This window comes from Octopus bimaculoides, chromosome 10 (assembly GCF_046866305.1).
Source record: "Octopus bimaculoides isolate indiv1 chromosome 10, ASM4686630v1, whole genome shotgun sequence".
NCBI lineage: Eukaryota > Metazoa > Mollusca > Cephalopoda > Octopoda > Octopodidae > Octopus > Octopus bimaculoides.
Genome location: NC_142937.1, coordinates 89,096,983 through 89,124,592, shown reverse-complemented (window position 1 = coordinate 89,124,592; position 27,610 = coordinate 89,096,983). Strand labels below are relative to the sequence as shown.

General features: G+C 36.4%; 1 protein-coding gene across 2 annotated transcripts in view; it reads right to left on the bottom strand.

Moving 5' to 3' along the window:
* LOC106884434 (two pore potassium channel protein sup-9) overlaps positions 1-27,070 on the bottom strand; it is a 177,335-nt gene extending 150,265 nt beyond the window's left edge. The window contains exons 1-2 of one of the 2 annotated variants that reach the window (XM_052971352.2): positions 26,815-27,070; positions 21,284-24,318 (exon numbers count right to left, since the gene is read on the bottom strand). In XM_052971352.2, the coding sequence (XP_052827312.1) occupies positions 21,284-21,566 (283 nt within the window). In that variant the 5' untranslated portion in view covers positions 21,567-24,318; positions 26,815-27,070. The remainder of the gene's footprint in view (positions 1-21,283; positions 24,319-26,814) is intronic. The other variant, XM_014935820.3, reaches the window with a different exon arrangement.
* Positions 27,071-27,610: the final 540 nt, after the last annotated feature.

Here is a 27,610-nt window from a genome sequence, read left to right as displayed (position 1 = left end):
ATCACTTCTAAAATAATAATAATAATAATGATAATAATAATGATAATAATAATAATAATAATAATTGTTTCAAATTCTGGTACAAAGCCAACAGTTTTAGTGTGTAGGCTGTTAGTTGCTTACATCAACCCAATACTTGACTGGTACTTTATTTTATCGACAAAGGCAAAGTTGATCTTTGCAGGACTTGAGCTCAGATTGTAAAAAGGTGGAAGAAATGCTGCTAAGCATATTGTCCAATGCACGAATGATTCAGCCATCTTACTGCCTCAAAATACTGATAATCCTTTCTAGAATAAGCACAAAGCCTGAAATTTTTGGGGAAGGGGTCTAGTTGAATACATTGACCTCAGTGTTCAACTGGTCCTTATTTCAATGACCTTGAATGTATGGAAAGCAAAGCTGATTTGGCAGAAACTGAACTCAGAATGTAAAGATGGAAGAAATGCTACTAAGCATTTTGTCTGGAGTGCTAATGATTCTGCCAGCTCACTACCTTAACAATAAGAACAACAACAATAACAATTTCTTACATAGGCACAAGACCAAAATTTTGTGGATAAGAATGTGTTGGTTCTTGTACCTCTCAGCAGTCTTTTTGAACTAATACTAAGTACATGTTTGATACTTGTACCATCAATTCCAAAGGAATAAAAAAAAAGAAGAAAGCAAAGTAGGTACCTTGTGATGATTTGATCCCAGCACATATAAGACTGATGAAACAAAATGCTGTTGGTGAGTTTTAGTGTGTCACTTTACAGTTTCCACTAACCAGCGCACTTCAAACAGAATTGTTAATAACAGATGAAATAATAGTTACATGTAAATCAACTGAAAGCTGTAATAGAGTTAAAGCTTATTCACTACTGCCTTGATGTATTCCCTATTAAACATTAAAAGTTGGCAGGATTATTGCCAAGTCAGAGCAATGATGGTGAGGGACAGCTGCTGTAACTGAGTGTCTAGACCAATGATATGCAATTATATCCATTTATTATTTAACTCTTTTTAAATCATTTCCCACTTTTCAAATTATTTCAGGATTATGACAAAATTTATTATCAGTCAACTTAGATTAAAATGATATTCTAATAAGTGGTATGATGCTTTATCACCCACCAATAAAATTGTCAAATTAAACATATAAGTAGGTGCTACTGCAGCTGAGGAGGTACATGTTTTCAAGAGCCAAGCAGTTGACCTTGGATAACTCAGGTGAGAGTTTTGAATCATCCTCATTAGTCTTGTAGAGTTTGCAAAGGATATGAACATCACTGCGCAACATATTCTGATTAAATAATGAAAATAGAAATACTATCACTGCTATAACTAAACAGAAAATTGCACTACTGGGCACTGCACACATCCTACGCAAAACACTTTCAATACAGTAACCATAAGAGCCTCACAGTAAACCACAGCTCATACCCAAGGCACACAGAGCTGCGCTCGGTAGTGAAGTGAAAGCACGTTATAAAAATAAAACTACTGAATAATAATAATAATAATAATAATAATAATAATACTAAAGGGCAGTGAGCTGGCAGAATCGTTAGCACACCGGGCAAAATGCTTGGTGGTATTTCGTTTGCTGTTACATTCTGAGTTCAAATTCCGCCGAGGTCGACTTTGCCTTTCATCCTTTTGGGGTCAATTAAATAAATACCAGTTATGCACTGGGATTGATGTAATCGACTTAATCCCTTTGTCTGTCCTTGTTTTTCCCCTCTATGTTTAGCCCCCTGTGGGAAATTAATAAATAAATAAATAATAATAATTGTTTCTGACATAGATACAAAGCTTGAAGTTTGAGAGAGGAGGTTAGTTGATACTGGTACTTGACTGGTACTTGACTGGTACTTTATTTTATTGACCCCGGAAGGGTGGAAGGAAAAGTTGGTTGTGGTGAAATTTCTTCTAAGAATGCAAAGAACTGAAAAATCTGAATAGTAATTACAAAAATGGTGATTAGAAAAAATATGAAAAATAGTTAAATAACAAAAGGAAACTATATAATTTGAAGACAAGAAATAAAAGAGTCATAAGAAGTTTATTGCTGATGAGGGCTGAAGAATTGAATCCAAGACAAAGGGTAATTCCTTTGGAATAGATATATGTAATGTTTATTGCCACAAATAATGATGATAATGATGATGATGATGATGATGATGACGACAATGATGGAAAAAGGGGGATAATTATAAGAAGTATATAAATAAACTAGACATGAAAAGAAAATATAAAAACGGTTCTCGATGTTCGTTAGTCATAAAATGAATCCTTGCAGACTAAGATAAAGGAAAATTGAAGGATAAAAAGAAAAAACTGTAGTAAATTAATTTACCTGTCTATTAAATAAGTATGGTTGGAGGGCCGGGTGGGGAACGGGAGGCCTATAAACAAAATTAGCTGCTTGTAGATACACAAGAAATAAATAAAATAATTTCTGCTTCAAACAAAAGTACAGTGTGTGTGTGTGTATACAGACAGGCACAAATACACACACACACGCGTATATAAATAGATGCAGACAGACAGACGCACACACACACACACACACACACACAAAAGCAAGAGGGCAGAGAATAACAGTTGGTTAGAGATGGGGATAGAGAAGAAAATTGTGAGTGATGAACAAAGGCGGAGATGCAGTTGATGAGAAATATTAGTATAAAGAGATGTCAGGTGGAAGAGATAGATGTGTATAGAGCTCAGCACAGCCCGGCAGGTCACCAGATCCTGTCAAACTGCCTGACCTCCAAAGCCAGCATAGAAGACGGATGTTAAATGAGGATTATGATATATATAAAGATAGGAAACAAATCATATGTAACCAAATATATGTCCAAATAATATATAAACTCACACGTTGATTTACACATACATACATTCATACATACATACGTACATACATACATTCGCCATGATAGATTGCTGACCACTACATATATTTTTTTTTCTCTCTTTGTTTCTCTCATTTCTTTCTGTGTTCCTTTCTGTTGAAGAGCGTAGGCTCGAAACGTTAAAGACTTTCTCTATTCCCGAGCGTTATACTAATACATCCATTTGTTGTTTACACCACCTGTCTTCGTCTGTTGTTTTTACATGAATTCTCCCATACATACATACATGTCTTAGTAAGAAAATGGGTTGAGAACAGTTCAGGGACCAATTCCTGTTGTTGGAAGTAAAGTGTTTTTCCATCAAAGTAAAACGTACATTGCATGATGCTTGTGAATGAAGTGTGATGCTGTTTGGTTTGTAGTGAGATGTGGATCTGAATCGAAAGAATTTATAAAGACTAGAAAGAAATGAAGGAATTCTATTTCCTAGATATGTAGAATAGTGCCATCAGGAAGACATGAAACGAAGTACTGAAGGATGACCAGATTGCTGAATCTTTCAGATGAGATGACAAAGGATGAAGATGCCTGGTGCTTTGCTGTACTCAAGAAGACCCGTACTCCACAGCAAAAGTGTTAAGGCTGCTCACCCTGGTGAAAAGGATTGGCCGACAAGAGTCCTGTGCCAGTGCCACATAAAAGTGCTTATGTGGTGCTATGTAAAGGCACCCAGCACACTCTGTAAATTGGTTGGTGTTAGGAAGGGCATCAAGCTATATCTTGTCACTCCTTTCACTGACCAATCATAAATCACTACCATTTTCCCTTATATCAGCATCTGTTTAAGATACATTAACCCACACTTTACAATATCCACCTGGCTACTCTTAAGTTTACTTTAGCTTTAAAGATTTACCTTTTAAAATATACAACCTTATACCCTACAACAGTTAACACTCCCAGCCTAATTTTTATTTTAATTATTTTTCAATCTGAACTTTCATGCCTTGATTACTTCCTTCCCAGATCACCCGCTGACTTATAATTGCAGTCAGCCTCCACCCTCACAAAATGTGTAAAAACAATTTTTCTCAACCTTATTGAACTTCTCTCTACTGTTTGACTATCTTGATTAGCACTGGCCGTTATTTCACTACATCAAAAAACTTTCTAAACCCATTGATTTCTCCACATCTTACAGTAACTAGATTTCTTTCTTTCAACAAACTAACTCCATTTGATTTTCTATAGATAATTACATTTAATAAATGTTTGAAGACATTTAGCAATGCCTGCAAAATAGAAGAACGTCACACTCACTTGCACATTTTACTTTATCTTGGTGTATTTTGTTTCTGTTTTGATTATTAAGTTTTATTCTCATTTAACAACTTAATAAGGTGAATAAGCAACTGTTGCACCCGAACAAAAATCTAGTATCAGAATCTAGATATAAGTATAGATAAAATTTTACATAGATAAAAGTGAGACTGATAAGACTAAGAAATATATACAATTAGACAAATATTCAATAATACATATAACTATGAAATGAATACAACTGGACTGAGCAGACCAAGTGGTACAACCTACGACCCCTTGCAGCAAACAATTTCCAAACCAACTGGTGTATAGATTGTCTCAAGGCAAGCCATAAGAGACAAAGAAAGGTGTCTGCTCCTATCTCAACAAGTGGTGTTCCTTGCCTGACCTGCAGCCGTATCTGTGTGTCTCACTTCAGTCTAAGAAGTCACATAAGTATCCACAGATGTTGACCATGCAACCTAACCATTTTTCTCAGATTCAAGAGACAACCATTATTATTAACAGTATATATAAGCATAAAATATATACAACAGGACAAGTATTTAATAAAATATGTATAATCATGAAATAAAATTCCTTCAAATTTTTGTATCGTAGAATGGCTTAATGTCAGTTAATACCAAGACATATTCTACATTATTAAGTCTCAATAATTATATATAACTACAATATTCAAATATCAGAAATTAAGGAATACAGAAATTATCTTCAGTAAATTTAAATAAAACAGAAAACAAAGATAAAAGATACCACAAGTTGGTATAATTTCTAACCCTGGTACGATTGACACGAAGCTGCAAGGTGAGAATCTTTCTGCTTATTTTGTGTGGGTCTTTGATGCATTCATACAGTGAACTGAAAGTTCAGTGATTTAGTAGAGATGAATCATCCAGATTGAGTGGTGAATCCATTTGGGGTAAACACAACTGATATTAACATTAAAAACCTTGCTGACTTACAGCCTAATAAAACACCTCAAGCTAGTTTCAAATATGGCAAACATAATTTACAGAAAAGTAATAAAATTGCTAAGAAGTTTCCACTACTCATGAAGAAAGAAACGTTGTATGTTATTACTTTTCCTACTTTTTATCTTGTTAAATCTGGTTTGCTGTGTGACTTACCTTCTATTAAGAGTTCGCAGCAACCTTGATATTGTAAGGAGAGGTGATCGTTTGTCATTAACAACACTGCAGTGAAATATTGAAAAGCTTCCAAGTTTGCATCAGGCATAAGACTCACAGTGAATTAAGTGCCAATCATAAGAATATTTATTGCTATATATTTTGTTTCTTAGAATTTTTGGTAGGTAAAGTACACGTTAATAAAGTTAATTTGTAGCAGTTCTTAAGGTTTTATGTTTTTATAGAATTTTGTTTGCTAACATATAATTGTCTTCATAGAAATAGAAATTTCTTTTTGTACACTATAACGCTTATTTTTATATGATACAACTATAATTAATAAACATTGCACATGGTAAAAGAGATTTTTTTACAAACTAAAGGTGCCTATGAGGGGCCACAAAGGAAATTCAGGTTTAAAAAGAGAGCATGAGTACATGAAAAGGCTGTGAATAACTGGTTTATACTACAGATAGATGAAGCACTAAAGTAACGGCACAAATAACCAAGCAAATTTTATACATTGACAGGAGACAATGTTGCACATAGCAAAGGAACACAAAGATGCACCTTGCTGATGCATGAGGCATTCACATAAAACTGGTGAAAAAATTAATAGGAATAATTTCTTACTAAGCTAGAAATTTAGGGAGTGGGAAACAGTTAATTATATTGACCCCTTAGAATTTTACTGACCCTGAAAGGATGAAAGGCAAATTTTGCCAGGATTTGAACTCAGAATGTAATGAACCGGAGGGAATACAGCAAGACATTGCTTCCAATAATCTGATGATTTGCCAACCCACTGCCCTCTAAAATAATACTTCTTTCAAGTAACAGGCATAAAGCAAATAGTTTTGGAGGAGTTGGATTGTTGACTACATCAACCCTAGGGTTCATCTGGTACTTATTTTATTGACCCTGAAAAGATGAAAGGCAAAGTCAACCTCAGTGGAATTTGAACTCAGAAAATAAAGAGTTGGAAGAAAAGCCATTAAGCATTATGTCCAAAGCGCTAATGAGTCTACCAGCTCATCACTTTAACAATGATAATATTTCTTTAAAATTTTTGGCACAAGGCCAGAAATTTTTAGGGGGAAAGGGTCATTTGATTACATCAATCCCAGTACTTGACTGCGGTCGATGTAAGTCCTGAAAGCAATGTCAACTCCGGTGAAATTTGAACTCAGAACATGAAGAGTCCAAAGAAACGCAGCAAAGCATTTTGTCTGGTGTTCTAATGATTCTGCTCACTTACCACCCTAATTATAATAATAACCATAATGTGGGCAGCAAGCCTGCTATGCATGCAAGACTCCAGGAGTTACAACAGAACCTGAGATAAAAGGATTAAATAATAATAATAATAATAATGATTTCAAATTTTGGCATGAAGCCAGCAATTTTATGGGAGGGGGATAGTTGATTACATCAACCCCAGTGCTCAACTGGTACTTATTTTATCGACCCCGAAAGGATGAAAGGCAAAGATGACTGCTGCAGAATTGTAACTCAGAACACAGAGAAAGACAAAATACCACTAAGCATTTTGCCCAGCGTGCTAACAATTCTGCCAGCTCACCACCCCATTAATAATAATAATAATAATAATAATAATAATAATAATAATAATAATAATAATAGTAATAATAATAATGATAATGATAATAATAAAGATGGAGACACAGATTGGGTGTTAGTTTGAATGTATGCCATCTATGTTGTTTGAAAACTGATAATGAAGATTTTCTTGATGAGCTTAAAGAGATGTAGTTAAACAAGCTTGTTATGTAAACAAGTCAGTGTTTTAATAAAATTTTCTTTAATCTGATCATGACTATATTTGTTGAGCCATGTCAGCCATAATCTGTACTTTAATTCGATTAAAGCAAAGCTGTGAACATACTGAGATTTATTAGCAGTAACAGGAAGTTGGTTCCCCTAAGCCAACAGTTTGCTAACCTTTCATCACTGCAACTCAAATCAACAACGCTTCATAACCCCTTCTTTTTTTTTTTTTTTAATATGAGAAAAAAAAAAATTCAAAAATATATATCCTACTATTGCGTACTTAAAATTTGAAATAATTTTGGAGAAAAATTTCTCAGTTTTTGTTTGTATTAAATGCTGTATTGTGGGCCATATATATATATATACAAGATGTTGTGGGACTTTAACATTCAGACTAACAGAGTAATAGACGGTAGAAGGCTTGATTTGGTAGTAGTAGATAAAGAGAATAGAAAGTGCCAGATAATTGACTTTACAGTCCCAAATGATGAAAACATTAATATGAGAAGTATAGAGAAAATAGCAAAGTACTAGGACCTGACTATTCAATTACTGCGACTATGGAATGTGCAGGTAAAATGTATCCCAGTAGTTATAGGTGCATTGGGAACTATCCCTAAAGATCTGAACAGATGGATAGAGGAAATAGGCATAAAACCTAGTTTAGTACAGCTCCAGAAACCAGTGTTATTAGGGAGACCTAAGATACTTAGGAGGATTTTTGGCATCTAAGCTTACTTGTAGCCTGATAGGAGGGTTCTTGGCATCTAAGGTTACTTGTTGTAGCCTGATGTTAGGATTTTTTCTTTTCCAACAGCCTAATCTGTTGAGTGTATATGAAAATAATAATAATAATAATAATTATTATTATTATTATAATATTTGTACATCAGTTAAATCAGATAGGTCCAATAGTGGAGAAATAATGTTTCAAATCAATCCAAAAATATTTCTACACTGTTTTGGAGATGAAGTTTTTCAGGAAGATGTTCAAAGCGCCTCCAAAACTTTAGGGGATATGCTTGCATCTCCTGCACCCCCTGTTTCTGAGCTTATGGTCCTGAGATTAATCAACAACAGAATTAAGAGTGAGCCAATGAAGGATCCTTTTATATAGTCATTTAATCTAATAGTAGTCAAATTCCTCTCCAATTACACACTGCCATCTTGAAAATAGGACACATTTGATAATGAAACCCATATAGTCTGAATATAAGTTGGAATGGTCGTGGTTGGAATGTTTTAACTATAAGCCTGCTGGATTGGAGATGGCCTGGGACTAAATAACAACAACGATAGCATTAAGTCATCATATATTGAAGTAGGAAACAGTTAAGTATGCAAAACTACTTGATACACATGCATGTGAGAGAGGAGGACGAAGAGAGAGAGAGAGAGAGAGAGAGAGAGAGAGAGAGAGAGAGAGGAGAGAGAGAGAGAGAGGAGAGAGAGAGAGAGAGAGAGAGAGGGAGAGAGAGAGTGAGAGAGAGAGAGAGGGAGGGAGAGAGAGAGAGAGAGAGAGAGAGAGAGAGAGAGAGAGAGAGAGAGAGAGAGAGAAACAAGACCTGATCCATACAATATGTTACACCTTGTTTACACATCTATCAATATATCAATATCTGAAGAATTATTGAATAAATATAAATATTGTTTGTTTGTTTCAAAGAGATATTCACCTTGCTTTGCTTTTTATATCAGATATTACTTTAATGTTATGGCTTATTTCTTTATAGATATTAGTGTCCTAAATTGACAGAAATCTGAACTAGATTTCAAATAAGGGAGCTGTCTATCTACAAGCATCATATTCTTTAAAAGCTTTTAGTGCCACCCACGTTTACATCATAATCACCATTGTTATTGTTATCATCATCATTATTATTATTATTATTATTAATTTTTTTCTTTTGCATAACACAATATGAATAGCCACAATCATGGCTGTGTGGTTTAGAAGTTTGCTTAACAACTTCACAATGATGAGGTTTTGGGGTCAAAATGCTGAGCAGCATTTTCCCCATCTTTATGTTCTGAGTTCAAATTCTGCCAAGGTCGACTTTGCCTTTCATCCTTTCGGGGTCGATAAATTAAGTAACAGTTGCGTACTGGGGTCGATCAAATTTCAGGCCTTGTGCCTACAGTAGAAAGGATTATTATTATTATTATTATTATTATTATTATTGTAAATAGTAGTTGTACTAATCTAAAAAAATTTTTTCAATTGGATTCTGTGTAACTTTTCTTTGCTGTTTCTGATCATTTTATAATTATACTGACTACCAACAACAGTCTTTGAATATCTCACTAAAAGCAGACTTGATGAAAGTCAGAAATCTTGGCATACAACATGTGTGCACTTTAATTGTTAGTGTTAAGAACACCACTTGCTGTAGGTATTCTTAGATATGGAATATAACATGTATGTGTATATGTATGTGTGTATTTAGATATATATATGTGTGCGCATATGTGTGTGTGTGTGTATATATATATATATTTTTTTCTCCAATAATTCCAATATTAATGTGTGTGTATGTGTGTATATATATATATATATATATATATATATATATATATATATATATATATATATATATATATATATATATATATATAATATGTATATGTATTCTTCAAGCATTCTTCTTTCTCCAATATTTCTAATATTAATGTGATGCATATGATATTTAGGCTATCACACTTGGCTGGGTAATAATTACGTTTGTGAAGTAGGCAAGTAACTAAAGAAATATAGCCATTTCTGTCACATAACAATAATAGCAGCAACAATTTCTTTTATTTGCCACAGGGACATCAGATGAGAGCAACATTACAAGGACAGTTTTACAATTTGTGTGGGGATTTACATAAAAAGATGAGAAAAGTGTGAGAAGAAGTAGAAAGAAGATACAAAAATATACAAAATATGCAAAATATGAGAACACAAGTATGGTGCAGTTCTTCTGATACAGAACCTTCACTTAGGACCAATGAAGAAACCCCACATATTAGTGATTGACCTGACCACTAAAAGCACAAGTCTTCATTCAACAGTTGTTCTCCAATCTACAAAACATGTTTGAAGTAGTTCCATTCACCATTTATGCTATAGTCACCCACTTTTTAACAAATTCACAAGGAGAAAGCACCTTCTCCACAAAATGGTTTCAGCCCCATCTACCACACAACCTCTTTTGTTAGTGTTAAGAACACCACTTGCTGTAGATATTCCTATATATGGAATCATGTGTGTGCGTGTGTGTGTGTATTTAAATATATATATATATATATATTTATGTGTGTGTGTGTACAGAGAGAGGAACACCTCCTGCTTTGCTTTGTTAAAAGTGATAGTGGGGATTCCTGTACAATGGAGTGAGATGAATAACAAGATGTTGTGAGACCCAGCCGATCCATACCAGCACGGAAAAACAGCCATCAAATGATGAAGATGATGATAGTATGTTCCATAATATTTTTACTTTTGAGTTCTTTTTGCCTATTTTGCCTCCATCTATTTACTTTTTTTTTTAAAACTATATCTGTATGATGTCTGTATCTACAATACTGTATACCTACAATAGGTGCAGGTGTGGCTGTGTGGTGAGAAGTCTGATTCTCAACCACATGGTTCCAGGTTCAGTCTCACTTGGGCAGGTGTCTTCTACTATAACCCCCAGCCATCAAAGGCTTATGACTGGATTTGGTAGATGGAAACTGGAAGAAGTCTGTCTCACACACACACACACACACACACACACACACACACACACACACACACACACATACACACACACACACACACACACACATCTATGTGTGTGTGTGTTTCTTTGTGTCAGTGTTTGTTCCCAACCCCACTTGACAACAGGTGTTGGTGTGTTTACATCTCCGTAACTTAACGGTTTGGCAAAAGGAACCGACTGAATAAGTACTAGGCTTAAGAAAAGTGCCGGGGTCTATTTATTTGACTAAAATTTTTCAAGGTGGTGCCACAGCATGGCCACAGTCTAATGACTGAAACAAGTAAAAGATAAAAGATGGTCATTATTTATAATGAAGTCAAGCACAATACACTAAAATTAAGAAGAAATTGATTGTTTTGCAGATAGTTTTTCTTAAAAGAAGGCAGACAGGTACTTGTCTTTTTGATATTTTTGTCTGCAAATCCTTTATTTAGCTTACTTGGCTTAATATATGACAATAACTCTAACTTTACCCTTAACTCTGTGTAAAGATAATTAATAATAACCCTAACCCTAATCTTAGATCTAAACTTATATCTAATCTTAATCTTAACCTGGAAGCTCATCAAGCTGTTGGCAGGAAAAGCAACCACTAAATAATCTGAAATATTATTCTGGAAAGAACTTCTCAAGATTATCAATAGATAATTAGATACTAAGATACTAAGAAAAGTATCTGCTGGTGTCTGATAGGGAATAATTTCAATTATTGTTTTAGATGTTATCTGTGACAGACTGGAGTCCTATCCAGGAGTATGAGAGATGAGATCTAGATTCATCTAGCCAATAACATGAAGGCAAAACTAAGGACACAACTGTGAAGATCTCCTGGATTCATGAGTCCCATTAACATTACTACTCGTAGTGGTGGGATGATTGGGACAAATTGGATACAAGAGCAACAGTTCATATACATTGTAGGAATTTCACTTTATATTTGTGTAATACACTTCAAATCTCCCACAGATGAAAACATACTGTTTTAAAGGACATGCCCTTGATCTTAATTTGCCCCATCAGAGCTTGATCCTATTTACAAGGTCAGCTCAATCTGGGCTGTCTTGAGGCAAAATGCTGTTGTTGCCATCACCACTACCACTACCACCAATAACAGCAGCAGCTCATGTTTATGTGGCACAACTTAACCCTTTTGTTACTATATTTCTGTTGATTTGCTCTGTGTTTCTTTTGATTAATTTTAAATATAACAAATAATTTAAGTAAAACAACTTAGTTATCATTAAGCTAGTGTTAGGAACATAAGTTGTGACTAAGGTTTGATGGAAGATTTTAATTCAGAACTTTTGAAAACAAGACATTTGTACTACAGGACCAGAGACAGTTTCAGCCAGGCTGGTATCAAAAGGGTTAATCAGCTGTTGGCAGTAGGTACCAGAACATTTAATCAAGACAGACTGGTGTCCTGTTCAAGAGAATATTCCCACTTCATTTACTCAGTGTTATTAAACCAGAGAGTTAGCTCCAGCTATTTAATGGGTTTAGGAAATATATTTAACATTTACTACCAGCAACAAAGAACAGCGAGGAAACCACCACAGAGTCATTTAATCTGCTAGAAATAACGGCAAAATCTCTCTCAAACCTTAACTAACTGTCTTAACAAAAGAACACTAGAAAATGTAATCTGGAATATACTATGACTGGAAAATACAAAAAGTCCCTACCATTTTGAAAAAAAGGAAAGGGCACATTGTATAATATAATCCTAGATATACTGTGTAAAAAATCAAGCAGGATGGTCAAGGGAAGAATATCTTTGATCATAGGTTTGCTGGATCAGGACTGATCAAGTGCGAACAAATAACAACAAGGATGGATACATTGGATATTGTTTCAAAATAACATAAATGGTCACAGCTGGAAGGCTGACTTAAAGTTAAATAACAACAAATACTATTGTCCACAATGGTTTCTTTCCATACTGTGACCACCACCACTAATTTCTTCACATCGACAATATAACCACTACAAACACATTAACATTAACAACAGGAGGTTTTGACGATGGAGAGGTGGTAGGGACAGTTCTAATCCATACCATTAATACCTTTCTCTTCCGTACACATTCACCTCCAGTGTTCTCTCCATATACTTGAGTGCACTCAAACCAACCACCACCACCACCACCACCATCATCATCACCACCACCACCACCACCACCACCACCACCACCACCACCTCCACCTCCACCACCACCACCACCACCACCACCACCATCATCATCACCACCACCACCACCACCACCACCATCATCACCACCACCACCACCACCACCACCACCACCACCACCACCACCACCACCACCACCACCATCATCATCACCACCACCACCACCACCACCACCACCACCATCATCATCACCACCACCACCACCACCACCACCACCACCATCATCATCACCACCACCACCACCACCACCACCATCATCACCACCACCACCACCACCACCACCACCATCATCATCACCACCACCACCACCACCACCACCACCACCACCACCACCACCACCACCACCACCACCATCACCACCACCAACACCACCACCACCACCACCACCACCACCACCACCACCATCATCATCACCACCACCACCACCACCACCACCACCACCATCATCATCACCACCACCACCACCACCACCACCACCACCATCATCATCACCACCACCACCACCACCACCACCACCACCATCATCACCACCACCACCACCACCACCACCACCACCACCACCACCACCACCACCACCACCACCACCACCACCATCATCATCACCACCACCACCACCACCACCACCACCATCATCACCACCACCACCACCACCACCACCACCACCACCACCACCACCACCATCATCATCACCACCACCACCACCACCACCACCACCATCATCATCACCACCACCACCACCACCACCACCATCATCACCACCACCACCACCACCACCACCACCACCACCGCCACCACCACCACCACCACCACCACCACCACCATCATCATCACCACCACCACCACCACCACCACCACCACCACCACCACCACCACCACCACCACCACCACCACCATCATCATCACCACCACCACCACCACCACCACCACCATCATCATCACCACCACCACCACCACCACCACCACCACCATCATCATCACCACCACCACCACCACCACCACCACCACCATCATCATCACCACCACCACCACCACCACCACCACCACCACCACCACCACCACCACCACCACCACCACCACCACCACCACTATAATTAGCACCATTATAGCCACTACAACTACCAACCATGTCACAGAGCTATCAGCTGGTTATTTTTCTTTTTATCTACAGACAGGTGAGATTATTACCACCACCACCACCACCACCACCACCACCACCACCACCATCATCATCACCACTATAATTAGCACCATTATAGCCACTACAACTACCAACCATGTCACAAACCTATATATATATATATATATATAAAGACACATGTACACACATATGTACACACATGCTCGTGCACACGCACACACAAACACAAACACACACACACACACACAGAGAAACACAGCTTTTCAGTAATATGATAATTATATCAATTATATTTTGTGCATTTCTCGTAAAGGTGCAAACCAGCAGGTGTTTTCGCTCAACCCCAAGTCATCTCAATCAATTAGATCTATGATGTATGATCAGAGGTGTTCCAGCCATGACTGCCTCTATCCCATCTTTTTGTACAGTTTGTGTCCTTTCAAAACGGTGGCAGAGTGTTATGTGAGAGGAATTTCGCTGTTATTTCTAACAGGTTGACAGTCTGTTTTGTGAGGAAATGAAAAACCGAAATGCTGTGATGTCCAAACTTTTGTCAAGGGCCTTAATTAAATAAATGAGATGAAAGAGCTGCATATGGGAGTGAAAATCAGGCTGAGAGCTTCAGTTGTTGGTGGTTCATCCATATTTTAGGGTTACCCACTCCTCTCCTTCTACTGCTGCCACCCAGAACTGATAATAACAGTAAAGATAGTGGTAACAGTGATACAAATATTAGTGGTGGCTACTACCGCCATCACCATATTATTATTACTAGTGCCACTATCATCATAAAAACCACCCTGCTGTCACTATCAGCACCCCTTTCACCTGTCATATTATGAGTATGACAACAAACAACAAACTAATGGTCACTCGATCTGCTAGATATAGCAGTCAACTTTCTTCCATATCATATTCTTCTGTCTGATGGAAAAAAAGAACACATTGACTAATGTAGTCACAGAAATGGAAAAAAAAAAAAAAGAAGTAACATGAGATGGGTATAGCTGCCATGCCTTTGATCACAGACTACCCTGACTAGGGTTGACCTAGGGTTAAACAATGTCAATGCTACAGCTATAACTACAAACAATACTATTTTCTCAACAGGTACCACAACCATTAGAACTATTAGTACCACCACTACCATCAGTGCTACTAATACCACCATTTCTACCATTAATATCACAACTATTTCCATCACTGCTACTACTACCACTATCACAACAACTATTAGCATTATTACCACCACCAATACCACAACCACCACCATGGCTACTATTACCAATACTACAACATCTATTTTCACAACCATTACTACAAGTATCTTTTCACATCACCCCGGGTGAACCCATAACTTGTGAATGGAATTGGATAGATGGAAACTGTGCCCCAAAGCTGGTTCACACCTGTAATTTAAAAACTACAGCTTTGTCACGAATTATGTCATACAGGTTCTTAAGAGTACATATGTCTGTAGGATATTCAGTCACATACCATTGAGTAGGCAATTGTTTGAGTGAATTTGATTGGATGGCTGAATTCTCATTATTGAAACCACTGCAATGTAGTACATGGCTTGTACTACACTCACCAACCACTCCGCTACCGCTCTTCACACACACACACACACACACAGAGCCACACACACACACACACACACACACACATAGAGCCACACACACACACACACACACATAGAGCCACACACACACACACACACACATAGAGCCACACACACACACACACATAGAGCCACACACACACACACATAGAGCCACACACACACACAGAAACACATCATCAGTTAGTTGTCTATAAATCAGAAAAAGCACACTTAATATGAATATCAGGCCATATACATTCTGAACAGTTATATGTTATAATCACTAATATATTGCATGATAAAAAGATAACCACACACACACACACACACACACACACACACACACACACACACACACACACACACACACACACACGCACACACGCACACACACGCACACATGTATGAATGTATTTAAAAAGATTACCTTCTGAAAATTAAACTTGATTGTGTCAAAGGATCAGGATTTCACTAGAATCTATTGATCTACAAAATTATCAGTCATTTGCTTTTGCTTATTGAGCACCATTCATTCGAATTAGTGTTAACATATTTATTGGAGGGACTATTGAAAAGCTGACTGGAGATAATTAAGTGATGGGGAAAAAATATTTGCTAATGATTAATGATATTTTAATTATTTCATTAAGTATGGGAGCAAGTATAAGGTACAGATGTGGCAGTGTGGTTATGAAGTTTGCTTACCAACCACAAACTTTTGAGTTCAGTTCAATTGTGAAGCACCTTGGGCAAGTGTTTTCTGCTATAGTCCCAGGTCAACCAAGGCCTTATGAGTGAATATGGTAGATGAAAACTGAAAGAAGCACTTAATGCTTACTTTCTAAACCTTAATTCTTTAATTCTAAATTTGACTTTTATATATCATCACCATTGTCATTGTTTAACATTCACTTTCCATACTGGCATGGACAGTTGGACAGTTTCACTGGGGACTGGCAAGCCAGAAGGCACCAGGCCCCAGTCTGATCTGGCAAGGTTTCTACAGCTGGATGCCCTTCCTAATGCCAACCACTCCGAGAGTGTAGTAGGTGCTTTATATGTGTCACCGGCATGAGGACTAGTCAGGCATCGACCACACTTGAATGGTGCTTTTTACGTGCCACTGGCATGGGAGTCAGTCAGGTGGCACTGACAACAACCCACACTCAAATGGTGCTTTTTACATGCCATATATATATATATATATATATATATATATATATATATATATATGCATAGAGGTGTGTGTTTGTATGCCTTCTTTCATTGGCATGATGCAATAGTTGTAAATGAATGTAACCACCATAAGAGTTATGTCATTTGCTTCCAATCTTCCATGAAAACATGTCTGACCATAGGGAGGTATATCCTTGCTTGGAAATCAGTGATGGTCGGTGACAAATAGGGCATCTGGCCATAGAAATTCTTTCTCAGCACATTCCATCTAACCCATGCAAACATAGAAAAGTGATCATTAATACAATGATGATGATATTTTTTGTTTCAGTCATTTGACTGTGGCCCTGCTGGAGCACCGCCTCTACCGCTTAATTGTGTGCGTATGTGATAGCTAGGTAATGGTAAGTGAGAAAACAAACTTCATCATACCTACAGATTTTGTGCAAATGACTTTATAGTCAATTGTTATACATGAGTGAGTCTAAAATAATCATAGATTCACTGATGTGTAACAGTTGACTGTAAAGTTGATTGCACAAAGCCTTCAGATGTGAAAAATAAGTCTCTTCACTCACATTTATAACATAAAGTATTTATTGAATATTTCTATGGTAGGGTATGAAAAAAAAAACAAAAAAACAAAAAAGAAAAACAAAGAAGCAAAATGTCACAACTTCATCATCATTATTTTTGACATCCAGTTTTCCATATTTGCATGGGTCAGATGGAGTTCATTGAGGAAGATTTTCTGTGGCCAGAGACCCTTCTTGTTACCAACCCTTACTTGTTTCCTAGCAAAGTAATATTTCTCCATTGCCAAGAAGATTGGGAATGACACTGCCTATATGACAGGGATACTTGTTTACATCTATTATGGGATGCCAAGACAAAGGGACACAACTACATACACCCATATATATATATATATATCATTATCATCATCATTTAATGTCTGTTGCCCATATGATATGATATGTATGATGAGCTTCTTTCAGTTTCTATATACCAAATCTGTTCATACGGCTTTGGTCAGCCTAAGACTATGTATGGAAACCACTTACTCAAGGTGCCGCTCAGTGAGTCTGAACCTGAAACCAAGTGGATAAGAAGCCAACTTCTTAACTACACACCCATATATGTGCATGCATGTGTGTGTTTGTGTGTGTGAAAGAGAAAGAGAGAGAGAGAGAGAGATCTGTGTTGTTAAGTTTCCTTTGCAAATATACCCATTCTGGGTGCAACCCTACAGCAGAGCATCTTGGACAAAAGACCTCTACTGTAGCAAGAACAGGGCCCCTGAGAGAAATTATGTATACCAGAACCAGACCGGTTTCAGATTTCTTGGACAGGCATGTCTCCAGGAAATTCAAGGGACCTGAAATGGTATTTCAGGGAGAGACCTGTCAGGTATTCATAGCCCCACCCTTTTCCCCTCCCCTCGGTGTTGTGGTCTGGGCCCTGGACTGATCTACCAGCTGAATCTACCCCTCATATACTCTGCACATTGAAATGATAATTGTACATGTATGTACATGCACACACAGATACGCGCACACAAATATATATATATATATATATATATATGCATACACACACATATATATACACACAAATATATGTATATATATATATATATATATATATATATATATATATGCATACACACACATATATATATACACACAAATATATGTATATGTATATATATATATATATATATATATATATATATATATATATGTACATAATGCATATATACATACACATACATATATACATACATATACACATGCATACAAATACACATATGCATATACATGCATGCTTATGTATACACGTATGTACATATACATATATATATATACATACTTATGTTTACACATATGTACATGCACATATACATATATATACACACAGACGTGTGTGTGTGTCTATATTTACGTTTATCAGTGTTAACCGGTGTCTTAAACTGCATGCCTTAATGACAAAAACACAACTTAGCAATTTGATATGTAGAGATCAATAAAATAGGTTCCCAGCTAAAATGTACAGAAAACAGAGGAAGAGGCGATATAATCAATAAAACCTTTACGGAGAGTGCTACAGCATGACCTCAGTTCAATGACTGAAACCGTTTGGAGAACAAAAAAAAATATATAGAAACATAAAAAAAGTTCAATTTAAACATTAATCAAATCAAATCTATTTAATTGTTGTTTCAATCCCATGGAACATGAGGCCAAGAAAAAGCTATGGGTTGCACCCTCCTACTGAGACTAATATACTCGGTACATAATGCACATAACATACGTTTTTATATACGAATACATACGCACAAATGCATGCATACACAATAATATAACCATACATCCATACATTGAATATATATACATCTTAGCTAACACGAGCCAAATGAAGAAGTCTCACATGTGATCGATTGATATGCTAGAAATAGCAGCCAAAATTTTCAAATCGTACCCTACCGTTCTTTTTAGAAAGGGAAGATATGTTGAATAAGACAGTCCCCAAAAGGAAGATGGGTGGTCATGGCTGGGATTGAGATACCTTTGCCCAATTAAGGTTCATCTAGGGACTAAGGTGCAAGACATAAATATGTAAATACACATCCATTATATATATATATATATATATATATATATATATATATATATATATATAAAATATATAGTTTTAGGGAAAATAACCAATTTTCAAGAACTCATCGATGAAAATCCACTATCACATATAGAAAAATTAATAATTAAAAGCACAATAATATATATATATGGTGTGTGTGTGTGTGTGTGTGTGTGTGTGTGTGTCCATACACTCATTTCTTTTTTGAGTCACATAAACAACTTGCATATCGTGTTGTATATACAAAAATAAAATTTATAAAAAAGGATCCTCCGTTGGTATCGACGGATGAACATCCCAGTTGTTTGGTTAAATGAATTATTACTTAGTGAACTATTGTGTGTCTGAGTATTCCACAGACACATACACCCTAATGAACTCCCCAGGTAGAAGCAGTGTGACAAGGCTGGTTCTATGAATACCAGTACAATTTTACACTATTCAGTTTCACGTACATGGATTTGATCAACATGAGGCTGGGGTAGAAGATAAACATGTAGAGTGACCGACAATAAATACATTGTAATTTCAAGAGTGAACGCCTTAACTACTCGGCTATGTTGCGACTGCTCAAGAAATGGTCTGTAAATACAATTTGTTTTGAAACAAATACTGTTCCCTCAATACTTATCCCAATAGCTTTAACCCCACATAAATCTACATTTTAAATTCTAAACCCATACTCTAATTCTAACTCCAAATGACAACTGTTGTTGTTGATGTTTGTGTCCCAAGACATCCTTGATACGACAGACCTATGACCAAGAAAAAATTTTACATAACTGACCACCCGTATTTTATCCATACATAATGCAGTTCTAGATATACAATACATCACTTCATAAAAGATGGTCGGGAGTGATTTAAGGGAAGTTTGACTCGTGTTCTGTTGGTCGAGCGACAAAGTAAGATGTTCCTGTGTTGGAACGTGGTGGTATCTTTATTTAGAGCCGGGTCAGATCTGACTCAACAGAACTATAATCAAGGGTGTTGCAACGTTGACCGTCTCATCTTGTACTTCAACGTAGTATACCTAGGACTACAGTACAATGTGTTGCAGGGGCGAACTGAGAGTATTAAGGGCCCTCGGGCATAACTGTTTACCGAGCCCCTTAGCATTGATATCAGTAGAGTTAACATGTAGAGTGCAGGCTCCTCAGATTGACCGACGGCTTAGTCCACCTCTGATATGTTGTGTCATCTTTTTAAGATGGTCGGATGTAATTAAAGGGTGATTGAACCGCCAGACACTGTTGTTTCCATTTTGTTTTTGGCGACTTTCCCACAAGTTGTTTGAATGGTGCAATTCAACAAATGTTTATCTAAATTGGAAACTTCAAGTTAAGTATCAACTTTATTATGAACTTTACCCAACAGCTTGGTTTAGGGAGAATGCAAAAAGCTGAGATAATGGACATGGTAGCTTTATATATATATCTTCTTCGCCAGAATAGATATTTCTCCTGTTATGTGAGTGGAGTCCACTCGGTTGCAAGTGTTCAGTCCAAGTCTCGGATCAACTGGATATCTTGACGCTCAACTTTCAGCTGCAATATCCCATGTTTCCTGGATCCATCAGCACCCAACAAGTTTCTGAGATCGTGCAAAGTTTGCAGTTGCTGCCACTCCTCCTAGTCACATAACAAACAAACAATAACAACAAAATGAATCAAAGAAAATGCAAGGACTAAAATCCGACTTACCTATCGTTGTGATGACAGTGGTAGCAAAGTAAAATGCTCCAGCAAACTTCCACTGTATACCTGCCTTTAATGGTACAGATTTAATAACGTTCCGAGTAAGAACGCGGAAATCCTCCGATGAGATATTGTATTTGTGTAGCAGCCTGGACTCTTCGCTCTGAAGTTTGCGTTTCATTTCATTCTCATATTCAGATTCCAACGCATCGAAGACTGCAGCACCGACCAAGAGATATGTGAAGGTGCAAACTATTAGCGACAAAGTCCGTACGTTCTGTTTCTTCATGGCCTAACATTGGTACTGGTTTGATTTCAGCTTTTGTGTAGCTTTTTTCTTTTTCTTTCCTCAAAGGAAGTGATGGAGTTGACGTGTGTATGTGTTTAATGGGTATATGCCTGTGTATTGGAGGGATTTTGTGAAAACGGAGTTCACCTTGTGTCGGGTTTGGTTTGGTTTAGGAATTTAACCCTTGTTGATGATAATTACTTTTTGATATTTTACCTTGCTTCCGATTTTTCACATTACAGTTTCGGGATTTCAGAAATACGTTCTGTGATTTAAGGATTGTATCCAGGAATTTTTCTCCTATCTTGGATCATCTCTGTTGCGGATTTGAGAGTTGAATTTTAGAATTGATATTTACGTTTTGGATTTAAAAATCACTTAGTTTTAAGTTTTCTGTTATAATACAACCTTCTTTAGTTTTAGCACTTTCTTTGTATACTGGAGTTGTTTCTCTCTATATTGGTGTTAACTTATATATATATATATATATATATATATATATATAGAACGTATATAAATTATCGATATATATGCATGATTTTTTTGTAAATTATTTTTTCACAGCAGAATTAAGGTAAAATAACAAATTATATATATTAGCACATGCATATTTGAATAAATATGTATACGTATTTATATATTTTCGTGCTCTAAACTATATATACTTCGTATGTATCCTTATATCTATGAACATAAATAGCTATTTATGTTTAACATACGTGCGTGAAACAAAAGAAGTAGAACAGAATAAATAAATAAATATATATATATATATAATATATATATAATCCCGGCGATATAGACAGAAGAATGTGACGGAGATAATGAAATGGCTTATAGAATGTACTGAGTGGGGACAATATTTAAACTGGGTGGCTGGATGGAGATCATTCGAAAGATGCAAACATTTGGTTTCTGAGAAACTCCTGTTTGTGCATGCCAGGTACAAATGTAACTTGAACTTGTCTCAGAATGGAAAGCGAGATGCCATGTGTGTGTGTGATAAATAAATAAGTATATATATATATATATATATATATATATATATATATATATATATAACTACCCTAAGTATAGTTACTTTGTTATGGGTAGCTTGCTATTTGTTATGCAAGAAATTCTTGACATTTTAAATTGTAGTTAATATTGTTGTTTTTATTATTGTTACAGTTGATGTCGTCTGTGTTTTCTACAGTTATTATTTTTATTATTTATTTATATCTATTATTATTATTGTTGAGCTGCACCAGCTGTTGCGTATGCATGTGTGATCGTCCGTTGCAACAGTCACAATTATTATCAAGAAATTGTTACTCAACCAGCTAAGAAGTTAATTGTAAATTCTAACAAACAGAAAAAAACCCAACAAACAAACAAACAAACAAACAAAAAACCTTAAAGAGGTGGCTTTTGCTAATTAATGAACTGTGTTAAGCCAGGCGAGACCGGTTGCGAGCGGTGTGTGACAGGATGTGGTTAATATTGTAGACGATAACAAAAAAACAACCACAGAGAATAACACATACACACAGGCATACATTCACACACACTTACACACGAATGTACACACTCACACACACACTCACGCACACACCTGCCGACTCCCCCAAGCAAAGATTACTTATTCGATGTGTTTCTTTCAAACCTATATACACACATATATTACATGCATATATTCAATCATATATATATATATATATATATTTATATTTATCTGTTCCTACTTGCAGAATTATAGAGATGTAGAAATGTAGAAAAAATAAAAATAAATAAGGTTTCCTTAAAAGATTTACATTTCTTGTCTCTTATTATTTAAAGTCCATTTCACTTCGAATTCATTTAACGTTTTCTATCACATTGTTGTTTGCTTTTATTAAAACGGCTTCTCTTTTTTCTTTTCTTCTCACTTCTTTCGCTTCTCCAATCATGAGGAGAAATAATGAAAAATATGAAAATATCCGTTTATTTTTCTATATAAATGTTATAAAGATCTTTTTTTCTTCATATTTTAACTTACAAGAATAAAAATATCAAACATTATTTAGGGTAAAGCAAACATGATTATATAATATTCATGCCTTTCCCAAAATATTAGCGACGAAAGTATAGTGATTAAAACTGAAAATCGAAGCCCAAACAGTTCGATTTATCAACATTTCCTGTGGTTGTTGATATGTATATTATTTCTCTATTTATGCATTTATTTTCAAATACATCCATACAGTTTTGTAAATATGTATTTATTTTTACATATTGTTATACCAATTTTGTTTGCGTTTTTTCATGCATTTACTCTTTAATCGTTTTCATTTTAATCGTAGTTCTTTAGCGATCACAAATTGTAGCCTTGCTGGAGCACTCCTGTATATCTTTGTTTTTAATAATTTAAGTGAATTTATTAGCCTTCTGTCTTATATTCTTTCTCTCACTTCAAAAATGTATTAAACCATTATTGATATAATAGTATAATGTGTTTCCAAATCAATTGATTTGTTTCGGTTCGGTTAGTAAGTTTGTATAGGTTTTCCTTGGTTGAACGATACCAAAGTGGGTGAGAAGAGACAATTTGGGTGAAACGATAGACAACTAACAAGCTGATGTGTTTAGTTAATATGGAAACATCTCCAGGGATCTCCCCCCTTTTCAGCTAATGTTTTGTTGCTTTATTCATAGTTTTAATCCGTTTCTTTCTTTGAATCTTGTTGCTGGTCAGTCGTTCTATTTTCCTGTTGCACACCAGACAAGTGGTCATCTTTAAAGAGAGAACGAAACGGAGTGAGCAGGAGAGAGTGAGAAAAATTCATATAGCAAGAGAGAAAGGACAGTGAGTGTAATAAGAGGGAGTAAATTAGTAAACATTGAAAAGAGAGAAACAGAAGATAAAGCTAATAAACGGAGTAGGCTGCTTTAGAAAGCTAAAAAGCGTGTGTCACAGAAATAAAGTGTCAGAGTGCCATAGAGACAGATGTAAAGAGAGGGGTATGGATAACTAGGAGAAATACATGGAGAGAGAGAGAGAGAGAGAGAGAGAGAGAGAGAGAGAGAGAGAAGAATCTCTCTGAAGAGCTTGGCACCAGAAATACTTAGCAAAATAAGAAAGCTACTCTGTGTGTATATAAGTGACTGACTATATGATTATCCCAGTGGCTTTGTTGTTTGTACATCTGTGATCTTCTGTCTGTCTCTTTCAATATCTCTCTGTAAGCAACTGTGTAACGTATGTAACGCACACGCACTATCTCTCAATGCATGTGTGAGCAATAGTTTTGTTTAAGTGTATGCGTGTTTGTTTCTGATGTTGTTCATCACTGTAACTGTGTCTGTTTTCTCAAGATTCCGTTCTTGTGTTTTCACCTCGTCGATCTCTTCACTGTTTCTTCCGTGCTCTTGTTTTTAGACGAGGAAGAAGGCAAACAGCAAAGACAGAGAGAGAGAGAGAGAGAGAGAGAGAGAGAGAGAGAGAGAGAGAGAGAGAGAGAGAGAGAGAGAGAGAGCGAGCAAAATACTAAAAAGCGAAAATGCGGAGCGATTTCATTTTATTTAAACTAAGAGATGTGAAATGAACGACGATAAACGTGTAACTGGAAATTGTAAGTGCAACGAAGGTTGTGGCGTGTATGCTTACACACACACACACACACACACACACACATACACACACACACACACACACACACGGTAGGACATCGCCGCGTTACAGATAAAACACTCAGACCGGTTAATGAAGATAATACTATTTATCATGTAAAAAGAGGTGGAGATAAAGACGGGGGGAAAAAATAGAAATTGATAACAGTTTCTACAAATTATCGAGAATTATACGAAAGAGAAAGCGTCAAAATAATTAGATTCGTAGCAAGAACTGCGGAAGTATAGCGCGTGTAAGTGTATGCGTGCGTGCTTGTTTGTTTGTTTGTGTGTGTGTGTGTGTGTGTGTGTGTGTGTGTGTGTGTGTGTATGCGCGTGTGTAGTGTTATACATCAAAAAGAAGATTCAAAAACAAAAATAAAGCGAGAGAAGGAAAAATACAAAGACTGCTGGAAACAATGAATGATTGATAATGAAGAGAAATGTATGTGTGTGTGTATGTGCATGTACATACAGACACACACACACACTGGGATAAAAAGGAGACAAAATAATTACGCCGATAAACAGACAAATGGATACACAGATGGCTTGAATGACACGCCAACAAACACACAGGTAGACAAACATGCATAGATAAACGGATAGGCATATAGGTAGGCATGTTTGTGAGTGTGTGTGTGTGTGTGTATGTGTATAAAACGAGAGAATGATAGATAGATAAATATGTTTATTATATATGACGGAACAAAAGTCGAAAGCAATACCAGAAAAATAACAATCTGGTCAGGTTACAGCACACTCAGTACTTCACATGCATACTTACCACCAGGTATGTATCTACAATATATATATATATATATATATATGCGAAAGCTGTAATGTATGAAGGGAAGCTGCTATTTAATAAGGGGTGTGTAAAGAAAGGCAGGGCTATTTAGAAAGAGAGAGAAGTAGAGAGACAAACAGACAGACATGTACCACGCAGAGTGAAAGACTAATATTATAGAATGGTTACTTTCGCAACATTTCTCCGAAAATGTCTACAGATATATTAAAACCAGTCTGTTTATCTAATACAGAGCCAACCACCAAACAGTAGAATTCGTATGATATATTAGATAAGGTCCACTGGAATATACCCGGGGTAGACAGGGGGATTATTTAAAAGGATGGACAATAATATAAACAGAGGTAGGTGAATAAAATGCAGAGACTGTCAAATGAATGTTTATAAAATAAAGAGCCAAGAGGTGTTAGAAATAGTCATAATATATCGTTATAAATTTGTCGTGTTGATTATATAAATGGGGGAAAAAAAAGAGAGACAGATGGTTAGGTAGGACAGCGCATATAAAGATAAGCAGATAGATAGATGTGCAGGCGAGACGGGTAGATAGATAGATGGGCAGTCAACTAAGTAGACGGGCAAATAAATACATCGGTCGATAGATACATAGAAAGATAGATCAATAGACAAGCAGAGAGAGAGAGAAAGAAAGAAGGATGGACAAACAGCTAAAGAGACAGGAAGACCCACCGATAGATAGATTGATTGAAACACTGACATATAGACACGCAGATATATAAATAGCTAGATATATAGAGAAATTACACAGAAAAAGATAGTAAAAAAATACAGTATGGTGTTTGTACGTACTAAAAATACATACAATAGTTGGAACGTGATGAGTTGGTTACTCCACAACTGCAAATCCCGATGTTAAACTTGACGTATCCTGTTATAATTGCTTTCTCTTTACTGCTGCTGCTGTTGTTACCGGTGCTGCTGTACCCTGCCTTCTTCTGCTGCGCCTGCCGATGTTGCTGTCCTTATATTGTTGATGTTACTATCAGTATGATTACTATTGATTTCTTGAGTGTGCAAGCCGTTGTAGGCCGTGCGGACTAGTGAACGGTGAGCGAGCGGCCGGGTGGGCGACAACTAAGCTACCGGCTTCGCTCTGTTCACGAGACGGTTTCAATTCTCGCTTGTTGAAACCCTAATTCCCTTTACTTTCAAACTGCCGAAACCTTCGGAGAAAGCATGAATGTCACATCCTGTTTCGTTCCCGTGAAAACACAAAGCATAAAAAGCACAGGATTTTTGGTTTTAAAATCAATTCACATCATTACCACGGGGGACCTTCCACAACAAAGTCCGCAAAGGAACCTCCACGTGTCTCTCGATCTGCTAGAAACAACAGCCAGGTTACCATCAAACTACACTCATCGTCTCGAAAAAGAACATTTTGGATAATGTATTTTAGGGTTAAACTACGACAAAAAAAGAAAGAAAAATGCTGTTGGTTATGGTTAGAATGTTTTTGATTACAAATCTGATGGCTTAAGATCGACTCAGAGTTAAAAAAACAAAAAAACATCGATGACAGTCTCTCATTTTCCACTGGAGTTGTGACACTAAAACATTTAGTTTGGGATAAAGCTATCTCAAA